Source organism: Hemitrygon akajei, chromosome 3 (assembly GCF_048418815.1).
Source record: "Hemitrygon akajei chromosome 3, sHemAka1.3, whole genome shotgun sequence".
In the NCBI taxonomy this organism is placed as follows: Eukaryota; Metazoa; Chordata; class Chondrichthyes; order Myliobatiformes; family Dasyatidae; genus Hemitrygon; species Hemitrygon akajei.
In genome coordinates this window covers 164,881,599-164,895,988 of record NC_133126.1, presented here as the reverse complement: position 1 = coordinate 164,895,988, position 14,390 = coordinate 164,881,599, and the positions used below count along the sequence as shown (strand labels likewise).

The 14,390-nt window shown below is 40.1% G+C and overlaps 1 protein-coding gene across 1 annotated transcript in view; it reads right to left on the bottom strand.

The window, feature by feature from the left end:
• The window catches only part of mccc1 (methylcrotonyl-CoA carboxylase subunit), a 62,856-nt gene that overhangs the window by 31,765 nt on the left and 16,701 nt on the right, over positions 1–14,390 (bottom strand). The window contains exons 4-5 of the mRNA XM_073041238.1: positions 6,893–6,988; positions 5,724–5,845 (exon numbers count right to left, since the gene is read on the bottom strand). Of these exons, the coding sequence (XP_072897339.1) occupies positions 5,724–5,845; positions 6,893–6,988 (218 nt within the window). The remainder of the gene's footprint in view (positions 1–5,723; positions 5,846–6,892; positions 6,989–14,390) is intronic.

Genomic DNA, 14,390 nt, shown 5'->3' with positions numbered 1-14,390 from the left:
GTACGCAAGTTCTGAGCTGCTAGTTTGGATCAGAATGTCTCATTTCCTAAAATTAAATGATGTCTAATTCCCTGAGCACATTAAGTTCAATATTGCTTCTATTTAGTTCAATGGTCTTGATCTGAATCCAGCCTTTATCAATAATAATGAAAATCTCTGTTTACTGAAAGAGATTTCATGCAGAATTACTTTATGCACCCACAATACAAAGCTTCAGAATGACGGAGATGTCACCCAATTTAATTTTGCTGGTTTTATGTTTCAGATGATTATCTTCTCTGACCTGTACACCCTTCTGTTCTTCCCTCTCAGAGACTTACCCAGTTCACCCTAATTACATCCATGTTATTTGCTTCAACTATTCCCTGTTCCAAGTTCTCATAACTCTGTCAGTGAAGGAAAGTTTCATCCAAATTACTTACAAGATGTTTTCAGGATTATCTTTGACTTATGAGTCCTCTTTTTGGATTGACCATCACAGAAACCTAGAAATGGGAACTTTTGTAGCCAATTATTAACAGTTTTGGCACAAACAACAATGAGTGAACTTCTGTTATCTCCATTAGGGAGGCTGAATTCATTTGGAAAATTATCAACTGTTGCAGCAGGTGGCGCTCTTCTATACCCAAGGAACATCTTCACACAGTGAGGAGCCACAGTTACCTCTGCTCGAAGTTGCCTTTGGGCACCAATGCTTTAAGGGTATGGAAGTAGAATGCTGTTCTGTTCTGCAGAAAACATATCATCCATCTTCATAAACATGAGAAAGTCTGCAAATGCGGGAAATCCAAACAACACACACAACATGCCGGTGGAACTCAGCAGATCAGGCAGCATAAATGGAGATGAATAAGCAGTCGATACTTTGGGCTGAAACACTTCTTCAGGACTGGGGGGAAGGGGAAAGATGCCAGAGTAAAAAGGTGAAGGAGGGAAAGGAGGATAGCCACTATAAGGTGACAGGTGAAGCCAAGTGGGTGGGAAAAGCAATGGGCTGGAAAAAAAGGAATCTGACCAGAGGGGAGAGTGGGCTGTAGGAGAAAGGAAAGGAGGGCAGGACCAGGGGGAGGTGATAGGCAGGTGAGAAGTGGTAAAGGGCCAGATTGGGGAATAGAAGGAGAGAGGAGGGGGAGGGAAGTAATTTCACTGGAAGGAGAAATTGATATTCATGGCATCATGTTGAAGGCTACCCTGACGTAATATAAGGTGTTGCTCATCCAACCTGAGGGAGGCCTCATTGTGGCAGAAGAGAAGGCCATGGACTGACATGCCGGAATGGGAATCGGAGTTAAAATATTTGGCCACCAGGAAATTCCGCTTTTGCCGGATGAGGCAGAGGTGCTTGATGATGTGGTCCCCAAATTTACAACGGGTCTCACTGATGTAGAGGAGGCTGCATCGCGACCACTGAACACAATGGTGACCCCAGCAGATTCACAGGTGAAGTGTTGCCTCACCTGGAAGGGCTGTTTGGGGCTCTGAATGGGGCGAGTGAGGAAGTGAATGGTCAGGTGTAGTACTTGAGCTGCCTGCAAGGTTAAGTGCTGGGTGGAAGATTAGTGGGGAGGGATGAATGGATAAGGGAATAACAGAGGGAGCGGAGGGAGAAGAGTAGGTAAACATATGTTTGATGGTAGAGTCCCTTTGGAGATGGTGAAAATTGTGGAGAATGGTGCGTTGGATGTGGCGGCTCATGGGGTGGTAAGTAAGGACAAGTGGAATTTTACCACAGTTAAGGTAGCAGGAAGTCGGGGTGAGCTCAGATGTATGAGGAATGGAAGGGGTTCGGGAGAGCAACATCAATGGTGGAGGAAGGGAACCCCCATTCTTTGAAATCCATCTTCATTATCTCAAAAGTTATTGTTAAATGTATTAATACTAAATGGAGATGATTATTGACTTCAGGAGGAAGAAGCCGGTGGTCCATGAGCCAGTCCTCATTGGGGGATCAGGAGAGGGTCAGAAACTTTAAATTCCTTGGTGTAATAATCTCGTGCTGTCTTTGGCCCAGGATGTAAGTGCAATTATGAAGAAAACATAGCAGCACCTCTACTTCCTTATAAGTTTGCAAAGATTCAGCATGACATCTAAAACTTTGACAAACTTCTATAGATGTGTGGTGGAGAGGATATTGACTGGTTGCATTACAGCCTGGTATAGAAACACCAATGTTCTTGAATGGAGAACCATACAAAAGGTAGTGGATACGGCCCATTCCATCATGGGTAAAGCCCTCCTCACTACTAAGCACATCGACACAGAGTGCTGTTGCTGGAAAGCAGCATCCATCATCAAGGATCCCCATCATTCTGGTCATGTTCTCTTCTCATCAGGAAGAAGGTGCAGGAGCCTCAGGACTCAGACCACCAGGTTCAGGAACAATTCTTACCTCTCAACCATCAGGCTCTTGAACCAGAAGGAATAACTTCATTCAACTATGGACTATGGACTCACTTTTAAGGACTCTTCATCTCATGTTTTTGCCACAATATGTTTATTTGCATTTTAATACCACAAAATGCAGCTTTTACCTTCCTATACTTTCTTATATTATTCAGAAAATACAGAAGTTGCTGTATTAACACAACAAACAAGACAACACACACAAAAAAACACAAAAAAAATGCTTCTCCTATTTCAACAAGTGGTAATCTATATATTAAAAAAAGTGTAAAATTTAACAGGTATTTATAATACAATTCAGAAATCAATAAATAAATAACTTTTCTACAAATTTTGGAAGCTGCATTGTCTACAGAAGGTAATACTCTTTTAATCTGTTAAGTCCAAATCCTTGACATAGTTAATGAAGAGTCACCATATATTCTCAAATATCTGCTGTTTAGACCTTAATATCCTTTCCAATGGGAGACTTCATAACATCTGCCTTATCCATTGAGTAGCGCTTGGTCTATAAGTGCTTTTCCATAATTGTGCAATACATTTTTTAGCATGAAGTAAGCTGAGATCTATAAACGCTTGTTCATTTTTACTGTAATTATGCTTCTCTAGGTACAAACCCAACAGAAAGAGTTTAGGGTCCAACGAAACTTGTTTTGAAATAATTTTCTCGATTATAGCTCGTACCTCTTCCCAGAATGCTCCAGTCTCTCTACATTGCCACATACAATGAAACAATGTACCTCTAGCTTCTGTACATTTTGTGCATATGTCTGATATGTTTTTGTTGTATCGGTTTAATTCCACTGGTGTGACATATGTCAACATTAACCATTTGTACTGTATAAATTTAAGGCGAGTGTTTATTGACTTAGTATGAGCATTGGTCCAAGTGGTTTTCCACTCTTCGTCCAAAATTTTAAGCTGCAAATTTTCCTCCCAAGTTTTCAATTTGTATTGTGAATTTTCAAACAAGCAAGATACCAGCAAATTATAAAATTCCAAAATGATACCCTTTCTCAAACTGTCCTTCATCATAATTTTTTTCCCCAAGTGTGAATGTAGGGGTCCGGTAAGTGTGTGTAGTTTTGGTTTACCTTAACAAAACTTCTTAGCTGGAGGTATTTGTAGAAATGTTTACTATTGAGGTTAAAGGTACACCTCAGCTCCTCAAAAGACATCATAATGTCTGAGTCTGCTAAATAAAGGTTTTGAATCATTTGAAGTCCCTTGGATTTCCATTCTTTAAATGTCGCATCTGCTCTTCCTGGTACTTGATTGCCCCATATTGGACTATATTGTGAATATAAAGAAGATCTGGAATTAGCCATCAACAAAGAAGAAGTTGGGCATTCCATTGATAATTTGAAATCAGGGAAAAGGGCAGGACCAGATGGCCTTCCAACTGATCTGTATAAAAAATTCAAGAATAAATTGCTAACTCCACTTTTGGAAATGTTTCTAGAGGGATTTCAGAATGGTAGTCTTCCACCCTCTATGAATAACGCTTTGATTACCTTACTGCCAAAACCAGATAAACCTCCAAACAGGTGTGAGAACATGAGACCCATTAGTTTGTTAAATTCTGATCTTAAGATAATCTGTAAGCTTTTAGCAAAACATCTACAAAACTTACTGCCTAATATCATAAGTAGAGATCAAAATGGATTTATAATGGGAAGGCAAGGTTTCCATTATGTAAGAAGGGTATTGAATATTATCCACAATAACAAAGAAGCATCAGATACAGCACTTCTATCATCGGATGCCAAAAAGGCCTTTGCTAGGGTTGAATGGCCTTATCTTTTCAATGTCTTAGAAAGACTTGGGTGTGGAAATAACTTCATAAAATGGGTTCGCGTAATATACAAAAAATCTACAGCAGAAATCTTAACAAATAGAAACATTTCAAAACCAATAACAATCAGTAAAGGTTGCCGACAAGGTTGTCCATTCTCGCCCTTATTATTTACAATAGCAATTGAACCTCTAGCAATAGCAATACGTTCACACCCGCAGTTCTGTGGAATAACAACAGGACAGATAGAACACAGAATTGCCTTGTATGCTGATGATATAATTTTATTTATATCCAATTTAAATAACTCGATCCCAACCTTGCTATAGCTAATTAAATCATTTGGTGAGATTTCAGGATATAAAGTGAATAATACTAAATCCTCTATATTACTGCTCAATGCTAATGAAAGAAGGGATTCAATTTCGGAGATAATCCAATTTAATGTTGTACAACAATTTAAGTATTTGGGAGTAGAGATTCTGCCAAGGTTGGAACATATTGTTAATGCTAAATATGACCCCTTAATGATAGATATTAATAAGTCAATTGAAAGATGGGTGGCTCTACCAATATCTGCAATTGGGAGAATCAACATTCTAAAAATGAATATACTACCAAAGCTACTCTATCTATTCCAAAATATTCCTTTGCCACCACCTTTAGACCTGTTCTCAAAAATCAAAATGATATTTCTGAGATTTATATGGAACAATAGGAGAGCAAGACTTCGTTTATCTTTATTGTATTTGCCATTTGATCGAGGGGGGGTCTAAAATGTCCAAACGTCATGTGGTATTATTGGGCTGTACAGCTGAGAACTATAATGTTCTAGTTTTCAACAAATGATTCTCCTCATTGGATAGAAATAGAATCTCATGGTCTAAAATTACCTCTTCCTTTATACATATACTCAGATACAGTTAAAAAATTATGGAAGCAAACTAAAAATCCAATTGTAAAGCACATGATAAAGGTATGGTATGATGTAAAAAAAATATTTAAAGGAACCATCTCATGTTTTTGATATTTATTATTATTCTTTTTTCTTTAGTATTTACACAATTTGTTGCCTTTTGCACATTAGTTGTTTGTCCATTCTCTGTTGGGTGTGGTCTTTCATTAATTCTATTATGCCTCGGATTTACTGAATACGTTTGTAAGAAAACAAATCTCAGTACAAATATGTACTTAGAACTTTGAAGAGAAAATATGGTGAATGTTAAGCAATCAATTAATTTTTTGGAAAATAGTTAGATTTTTTAAAATCTTTCCAATATCAAAACAATTGTGTCAAACAACAAATACCTACTGACCATTTTACATTCATTTTATTTGCTATAAAAGGCAAAGCAATAAACACAAATTCCTGTTCCCTTGTTACAGAAATTTAATTGCATCTTGTTCTTACTTTTAATCAACATTGTTACTATAAACTTCTAAAATAAAATTGTACAGGTATCACTTAGCCACCAAAGTTTTTGTCCTAATAACTTAAAGAAACACGAAGAAATTAATTCATTACCTCTTGATTCCCATGTCTCTAATAGCTGTGGAAGGAGGGCCAATAAAAATGATGCCTTCTTTTTTACACCATTCTGCAAACTCTGTGTTTTCTGAAAGGAATCCGTAGCCTGGGTGGATGGCCTTCAAGAAACAGTCAGATCACAACACAACATTGTGTAAAAATTCAAAACTGGCGATATTAAAAAACATCATTAAACAAACAAATAATGAAGATCAAACTGAATGGGCATTTTTACATAATTAAGATTTTATGAGCTTGAAGCTAGCAGAACAGAGGGATCATTGCAATGAAGAGTGCCATTCAATACAGAATGGCTAATACATAAGGCAATTCCATTCATCTAAGCCTGTTGATCTACTATAAATCTATTGCAATTACAAAGACACAGGGGCCATAGAATGGCAGGACTGAAAACAATAACAGATGATAAAGTATTACAAGTACAGAGCCAGCACAGTGCAGACAGACAAAAAAGGTGCAAGGCAATGAAGAGGTAGGCTAGAGGTCAAGTGTCCATTTTACTTTACAAGGGAACCATTCAAAAGTCTCATAACAGTGGGATAGAAGCTGTCCTTGAACATGACAGTACACGCTTTTACACTTTTGTATCTTCTGCCCGATTTGGGAGGGGTGAAGGGGAGAGAAGAGAGAAAGTCTGAGGTAGGAGGATCTTTGATTATGATGACTGCTTTACCGGAACACCAAGAAGTAGAGATGGAGGGGTGGCTCATTTCTGTGATGTGTTGCGCTGTGTCCACAACTCTATCGACAGCACAGATTTTGGGCAGTTTTGGACATAGCCGTTGCCATACCAAGCTCTGATGCATCTGCTTAGGATGATTTCTATGGTGCAACTATAAACAAGTGGAGACAGTCAATAGGATCGTGTCAAATTTCTTTAGCCTCCTGAGAAAGAAGAGGTGGCTGGAATGCACTGCCAGGGTGGTGACAGAGTCAGATATGATAACAATGTTTGAGGTGTAGCTAGGGACAGAATAATATGGACCATGTGCAAGCAGATAGGATTAATTAGATTGGCATCATAATACGTCAAGGGGACTGGTCATGTGCTGAACTCTTCAATGTTCTACATTTTAAAGCAAGGAATACATGAATTTCAAACATTCCTTCTCAATGGTAACCAATCCGTAATTTAACAAGATTACCTGTGCTTCTGTTAGCTTGGCGACTTGGATGATCTTTTCCATATTTAGATAGCTCTGCTGTGATGCTGCAGGACCTATGTGGTATGCTTCATCAGCCTAAACAATCATAAAAGATCATACATAGTCAAATATCTGTAGTGTATTCTATTGTAACCACTAGTATTTCTGAGTTGTCCAAACACGTTTGCGCAGCAGTTTCTATGTCATACCCTAACACTTGGTTGTAAATCATTCTGGCAAAAATAGTTTCCTTTTTCTTTGCTTAATAGCTTCATTGAAGCAGAAATGACCAATAGTCAATTTACACGAACTCTTAAAAACACAGTTGTCCAAAACTTCAAAAAAATTAAAATTAATTAAAACTATTGGTGCTTTCTAAGGTTTTAGTTTCTTCAGAAGTTCGCTTGCCTCGATCAAAGAAAGAACATCCAGTAACAATAACACATACTGCAGAATTAGGAAATAAAAGAGCATAAGATATAGGAGCAGAATTCGGCCAGTTGACCTGTCAATTCTGCTCCACCAAATATATGTATGGATTTGGGTCCAATATTTCTTTACATCATGTGCAAAGCCAAAGGCACTCAAACAAGGAGATGACTTTTTTTTAATACTTTATTTTCAAAATATAATCAACAAGAACATAAAAGCTCAGACGTGTATGAAAACAAAATGAGCAAAAAAAAGGACAGAACATTAGAGTGATGCCTGTTGTACAAAGTGCTCAAAAGTGCTAAACATTAAGTCTCAATTGAGGGCCATGAAAGATTAGCTGAGAGGAAATTGTTCATCTGCCCCCGGCCTTGTCTAGGTAGGCAGAAATGGATCCCAGATGGCCGAAAATGTTTTAATTGAATTGTTTCTCAAGAACCTGAGTCTCTCCATCTGTATGACTGAGATCATGTCAGCCATCCATCTCTGGAAAGATGGGGGAGAGGGTGATTTCCAGTCTCTCAGGATAAGTTGTTTAGCGACAGTCATCCCCAGCATTAGACTGTCGTATGGCTGTAGGGAAGTGTAGAGTGGATTGCGAACAGCCAAAGATGACGAGACCAGCTTCCAAGGGGAAGGATCTTTTATAGGCCTTTGAGTACCAGTCAAATATTTTGGACCAAAATCCAGTCAGTGAAGGGCAAAACCAAGAGGTGTGTGATGACGTGCCCTCCGTCCCTTGATTGTTAAAACTCTAACTATTGTAATGAGAATTTTAAATAAAATTTAAGATTATTAATCTCTTTGTTTGCTTAAGTGAAAATCTACAATGGCAGAATTAAACATATTATTCACACCAACTGCATAATCAAAGGAGACACGGAGCAAATGAAATTCTGAATGACCTATCTAATGAGGTATATTATTTACAAAATTTTATTTTATACTCTCACGCCTGACTCATTAAAAGGAACATGTACTAATAGAAAATGTTAATTTGTTCTCACTGATGACCAGATTAGATATTCAAAATAATTTTGAATAGTCTATTATAAGATTATGAGAAAAAATGAAAAATAATTTGAAAGGCAACATTCTGAATCAGTAAGGGGTTCCAATATATAACTTCTCACCAGAAACTAAAAGTCAATAAATCCCAAAAGCCCAAAAATCCATGTCCCCAAGTTCTGAAACAGTTGGCTATGGAGATAGTGAATGCTCTGGTTATAACCTTCCCAAACTCTATAGGTGCTAGAATTATTCTTGATGTAACCCCTCTAATAAAGAAAGGAGTGGGAGAAAGCAAGACAACTGCCTTGTCAGTCTAACATTAGTAGCAGGTTGAATGCTGGAATCTACCATGTGAACACTGAAAAAATAGGACTGAGCACAATCAGTGTGATTTATGTAAGAAAAATCATGTTTGACTAACTTACAGAGTTCCTTTGAGAACATGACTCGTACTGAAAAAGGGGAAGCAGCAGATGTGGTGCATTTGGGAGGTCCCAGACAAAAGGTTGGTCAATAAATTTAGAGACAAAAAGTTGGGAGGTAATATAATGACAGGAATTGAGAATGGGTTATTGGAGAGAGGGAATAAAAGGATCTTTCTCAGGTTGCTGGCTGTGATTGATAGGATATTGCAGCTATTCACAATCTACATCCATGATATAGCTGAGGGGACCTAATGTTACTATATATATATCCATGTTTGCAGAATTTGGGATTGTAAATAGAGCAGATGATGTATATAGACAAGCTGAGTGAGTTAACATGAACATGACAGATGCAATATAACGTGCCAAAAGTGAAATTATATGCTCTGCTGCACAAACAGAAAAGCAAAATATTTTTTATAATGATGAAATCAAAATGACCTTGTACAAAGAAGTCTCTGAAAGCCAATATGCAGATACAGATAGTTGCTGAGTTACGAATGTCCGACTTACAGACAACTCGTACTTACGAACTGAGGACGGAGAACGCCATCTGCCATTTTAAGTCATTGCTGTTGACACTGTGTTGAGTGTTTAAACTTTGTATTTGGCTTAAATTTTTCTTAGTAAGACTCACCCTGACCCCGACCCCCCCCCACCTCGGCTGGTGGCGCAGTCAGATCAGCATCGGGCTAGAGAATGGAGGTTCCCGAGTTCGATTTAGTGACAGACTGCTCCCGTGCCAGTTTGATGTTGATCCAGTGACTCCCAGACCATCTGTGCCAGGTTGATGCTGAGCTCGCAACTCAACATCGTTAAAAAAAAAACACTGCCACCTCCAGTTTAAATTCCCACATGGAATATTGTGGAGGATCAAATACCCAAACCCAGCACAGCCCCCACTTGTCCCATTTAGCCTGTCTCAGTGCTGTGCAGTTTAGGACCCGGGGAATTCAGTGCGGTGGTCCCTAGGACCCAGCGGACCTAGGGAGCCGGTGGAGCTCGGGACCCGCCGCCCGCAGTGTTTCTGTTCCAGTGACGGGAAGTGATCGCGATTGAAAATAAAGTGGAAATAATAAAGCATTTGGAAAGAGGTGAAACGCCATCGGTCATTGGAAAAGCATTAGTCTACAGTCGGTCAATGATCGGAACAATTTTAAAGAATAACAGATAAAGTGAGAGTAATGGAGCACGTGAAAGGCCCTGTCCCGATGAAAGCTACAATTATTGCTAAGCAATGCAGTGGTTTAATTTTTGGATTACATACGTTTCTTAAGTGTTTTACGTGCATAGAAAGGTAAAATATATACTATATACTAAGACAAACATTTGACTAACTGACGCTAAATAATACCGGATGTACTTATGTACAAATCCAATTTAAAGACGGACTCAGGAACAGAACTTGTACGTAACCCGGGGACAGCCTGTATAACAAGCAGGTAGGGATGTTGGACTTCCTACTGAAAGATTTTGAGTACAGGATAAAGATGCCTCTCTGCAATAACATAAAGTGGGAATCCACCTGAAGTACCTATAAACTTCTGGCAGTAACTATAAACTATATAAAGGAAGTTATATTTGCCATAGAGAGGAATGGGCACAAAAGAGGCACTGAAGTCAGTGTCGATTAGTGGTGGTCTTATGCTGAATGGCAGCGAAGCTGAGGGCATGGCGACCTACGGCTTCTCCTATCTTCTTGTGAATTTGTGAGAGAGATTGTAGCAGAAGTTTCTCTGGACTGGTTCTGTTTAGTCGTGGTAGTGTGAGCACTCGAGTTGAGTAAGATCTTCTCCTATTGTTGAGTCCTCTGGTGGCTGTAGAGGCTGATCCAGGATCCACATATTCTGGTGCAGTGTGGACACGAGTAAGTGGTGGCTGTGGTCAGTGGTTGGGTCTTTTGGTCGTTCATTCTCTCCTTTCACAGCTCCTGCTTCTTCTCTGAGGCACAGTGGAGGTCGCTCTCAAGTAGCACTGCTCCCTCTTGAACAGATTTCTTCCTATTGAGTGCAATGTCTTCCTCAGCAATGTAATGTTGAATTTCTTCAGGCTGATTTTTACGTTATCTTTCAAGCATTTCCTTTCCCCACCAGAGGCTCACAGACCTTCCTTCTACAGGGGGTAAAGGATCTGTTTAGGAAAATGTAAGTTAGGCACCTGAATTACATGACCTATCCAACAGAGTTGGTAAACACAAAGTACACTGCAGATGCTGTGGTGAAATCAAGATGTACAAAAAAGCTGGCTGAACTCAGCAGGTCGGGCAGCATCCGTTGAAATGAGCAGTCAACTTTTCGGGCCGAGACCCTTCATCAGGACTTGAGTCGGTGTTGCTTTATCATGGTGGAAATACTGTTCATGTTGGCCTCTTCCAGTACGTTGGTGTCAGTGTGTTTGTCCTTCCAGCTGATCCTCAAAATTTTTCATAAGGTTCTTTGGTAGTATTGTTCTAGGCCTTTCACATGTCTACTGTAATTGGTCCATGATTCAGCTCCGTACAGTAATGTATGGTTTTGATTATGATGAATGACAGAATAGACCAGGCATGTGGTGTCTGGACATCAGTTGGATGAGAGGAGATTTAACTGAAACTTACATAATTATTACACTTGATGGGCTAAATATAAGGAGCATGGCTCCACTGGTGGAGAGGCCCAGAATCAGGGGTCCATTACAGTTTGAGATGAGGAGAAATTTCTTCACACAGAGTACAATGAACCTTTGGAATTTTTACCCTGTAAGGTGATGCACCATCAATAACTCTCGGAGACGTGAGGTGAGATATAGGCTTTTATTGGCTGGAAGAAAGAACAAGCAGCAATTGACCACCACACTACATCCTGGAGACTGAGCCTGGGGCTGTGTCTCCAATCGCCTTTATACCAGGGTCCGTGGGAGGAGCCACAGTCAGTGGGAGGAGCCACAGGAGCAGTCAGCAGGGGGCGTGTCAGACAGGTATATGTAGTTCACCACATAAGGTTGTGAAGTCTCAATCATAGAATTAATTTAAAACACAGACTCCTGGATTTTTGCATATTAAGGTAATCAAGAGATACATGGATGATAGGGAAATGGTACTGGACTAGAAGACCTGTCATGTTCTTGATAAATGACACAGTAGGTTTGAAGGCAGAATAGCCTATTCCTACTATTGCTTATTAATTTCAATATAAGAATAAGCGCAAGTGCTTTACCCGTTACTAATAGAATCAGAGAGTCATAGAGTACTACAATACAAAAACAGGCCTTCCAGCCCATGCCGAACTGTTATTCTATCTAGTCTCATAGACCCATACTTGGACCAGAGATATCCATACCCCTCCTATCTCCAAACCTATCCAAACTTCTCTTAAATGTTGCAATCACACCCACATCCACCACTTCCCTCCACACTTGCAAAACTCTCTAAGTGAAAACGTTTTCCCTCAGGATCTTAAATATTTCACCTTTCACCCTTAACCTGAGACCCCTAGTTCCAGTCTTCCTCAACCTCTGTGGAAAAAGTCCGCTGGCATTTACGCTGTCTATATCCCTCTTGGTTTTATATACCGCTGTTGAATCTCCCCTCATTCTCCTACACACCAGGAAGTAAAGTCCTAACCTCTGTTATGATATCAGCCCCCTCCTTCCTGAGAATCGCAAGATCGCTATTAATTTGGGTCTTGGACCCAGGAAATGAGAGACAATGCAACGGACTTGACCATTGTTCTTAGAGACACCTGTGTGAATTGCGACTCTATACTACGTGCCAGCTATCAGGGTCATGGACACCCTCGGGCAATGTGGGGTGGGGATTGTATCACTCTACCTTGATTGACATCTACAACTCTGCAAGTCAAGATAAAAAGGGGACTGCAGGAGGCAGTACCCCAGCGACGCACCGGAAGGAGACACCATCGCTCATCGCTCCCGTGAGGACGGGAAGCTGTTCGCGAGCCACGTGTGATTCGGTTCCCCTAGCTTGGGGAACGAGTGGCTGATAACCCCGAAAAGGATTCTGAACTGACTGACAACAGGGAACCCACGTTCCCGATTCAACGATTTGAGTCCAAAAGGCTGGCAAGTTTATTTTCTCACCAAAATTCTTTCTCTCTCCAACCAGTGAAAACCCAGCGGTCCCCAAACGGCTAAAAGCCTTCATGAACTGGCAAGACTTTTATATTTCCATCGGACAATAGTTTTACCCCTAGACAAACGATAGAGCCACTTCTTATTGTTGATTATTACTATACCCGCGCTTTAGATTGAGTATTGACGACGTATATTATCTGAATGTTTGTATTAACCTTACTTTTGTGCCCCTTTATAAATAAAAATGTTTAAAAATAGTACCATCAGACTTCAGCGGACCTCTCTATCTTTGCTGGTAAGTGACCCAGTTACGGGGTTCGTAACACCTCTAACCTTTCCCTATAACTCAGGTCCTCAAGTCCCAGCAAAATCCTGGTAAATTTTCTCTGTACTCTTTCAATCTTATTGACATCTTTAGGTAAGTGACCAGCAACAGTATACAATACTCCAAATCAGGCCTCGCCAGCATCTTACAAAACTTCAACATAACAACCCAACTCCTGTACTCAGTACTTTGTTTAATGAAGGCAATGTGCCAAAAGCTCGTTTTACAACCCCATATACCTGTGACACCACATTCAAGGGATTACGGATCTCAATTCCCAGATCCCTTTATTCTACTGCACCCCTCTGTGCCCTTCTTTTCACTGGTTTATCCTCCCAAAGTGCAACACCTCACACTTGTCTGCATTAAATTCCATCTGCTATTTTTCCAGCTCATCCAGATCCCTCTGCCTTAATAGCCTTCCTAACTGTCCACTACTACCCCAATCTTGGTGTCAACTGTAAATTTGCTGATCCAGTTAACCACATTTACCATCCAGATCATTTATATAGATGACAAACAAATCAGACCCAGCACCAGTCCCTGTGGAACTCCACTAGTCACAGGCTTCCAGTCAGAGAGGCAACAATCTACAACCACTCTCATGTAGACAACATCCACTGCCTTTCCTCATCAACTTTCCTGGTAACCTCCTTAAAAAAACTCTAAAGATCGGTTCGACATAACCTACCACACAGACTATCCCCAATCAGGCCCTATTTACTTACATATACTGTCCTTTAGAATACATTGCAATAATTTACCCATTACTGTCAGGTGTCAGGCTTACCAGTCTATAATTTCCCAGCTTATTCTTTGAGCCTTGCTTAAACAACAGAACAATATTAGCTATCATCCAGCCCTCCAGCAACTTATCCGTGGCTAAGGAAATTCTAAATACCTCTGCCAGGGCTCCCACACATTCAATAGTTCAATTTAATATCAGAGAAATGTATGCAATATACATCCTGAAATTCTTTTTCTTTGTAGACATCCATGAAACAGAAGGGAGCCACAAAGAATGAATGACAGTTAAACATTATAACCCCAAAGCCCCCCCCCACTCCCCCTTCCCACGCACAAGCAGCAGAAATCAACGGCCCTCCTTCAGCCCCACCCACTTCCGCAAAAAAGCATCAGTACCGTCCACCCGCCAAGCAAGCAACAGCAAAGCCCTCAATAAAGACTGTGATCTGCTGTACAACAAAAACTAATCATTCACCAGGCTCCCTCT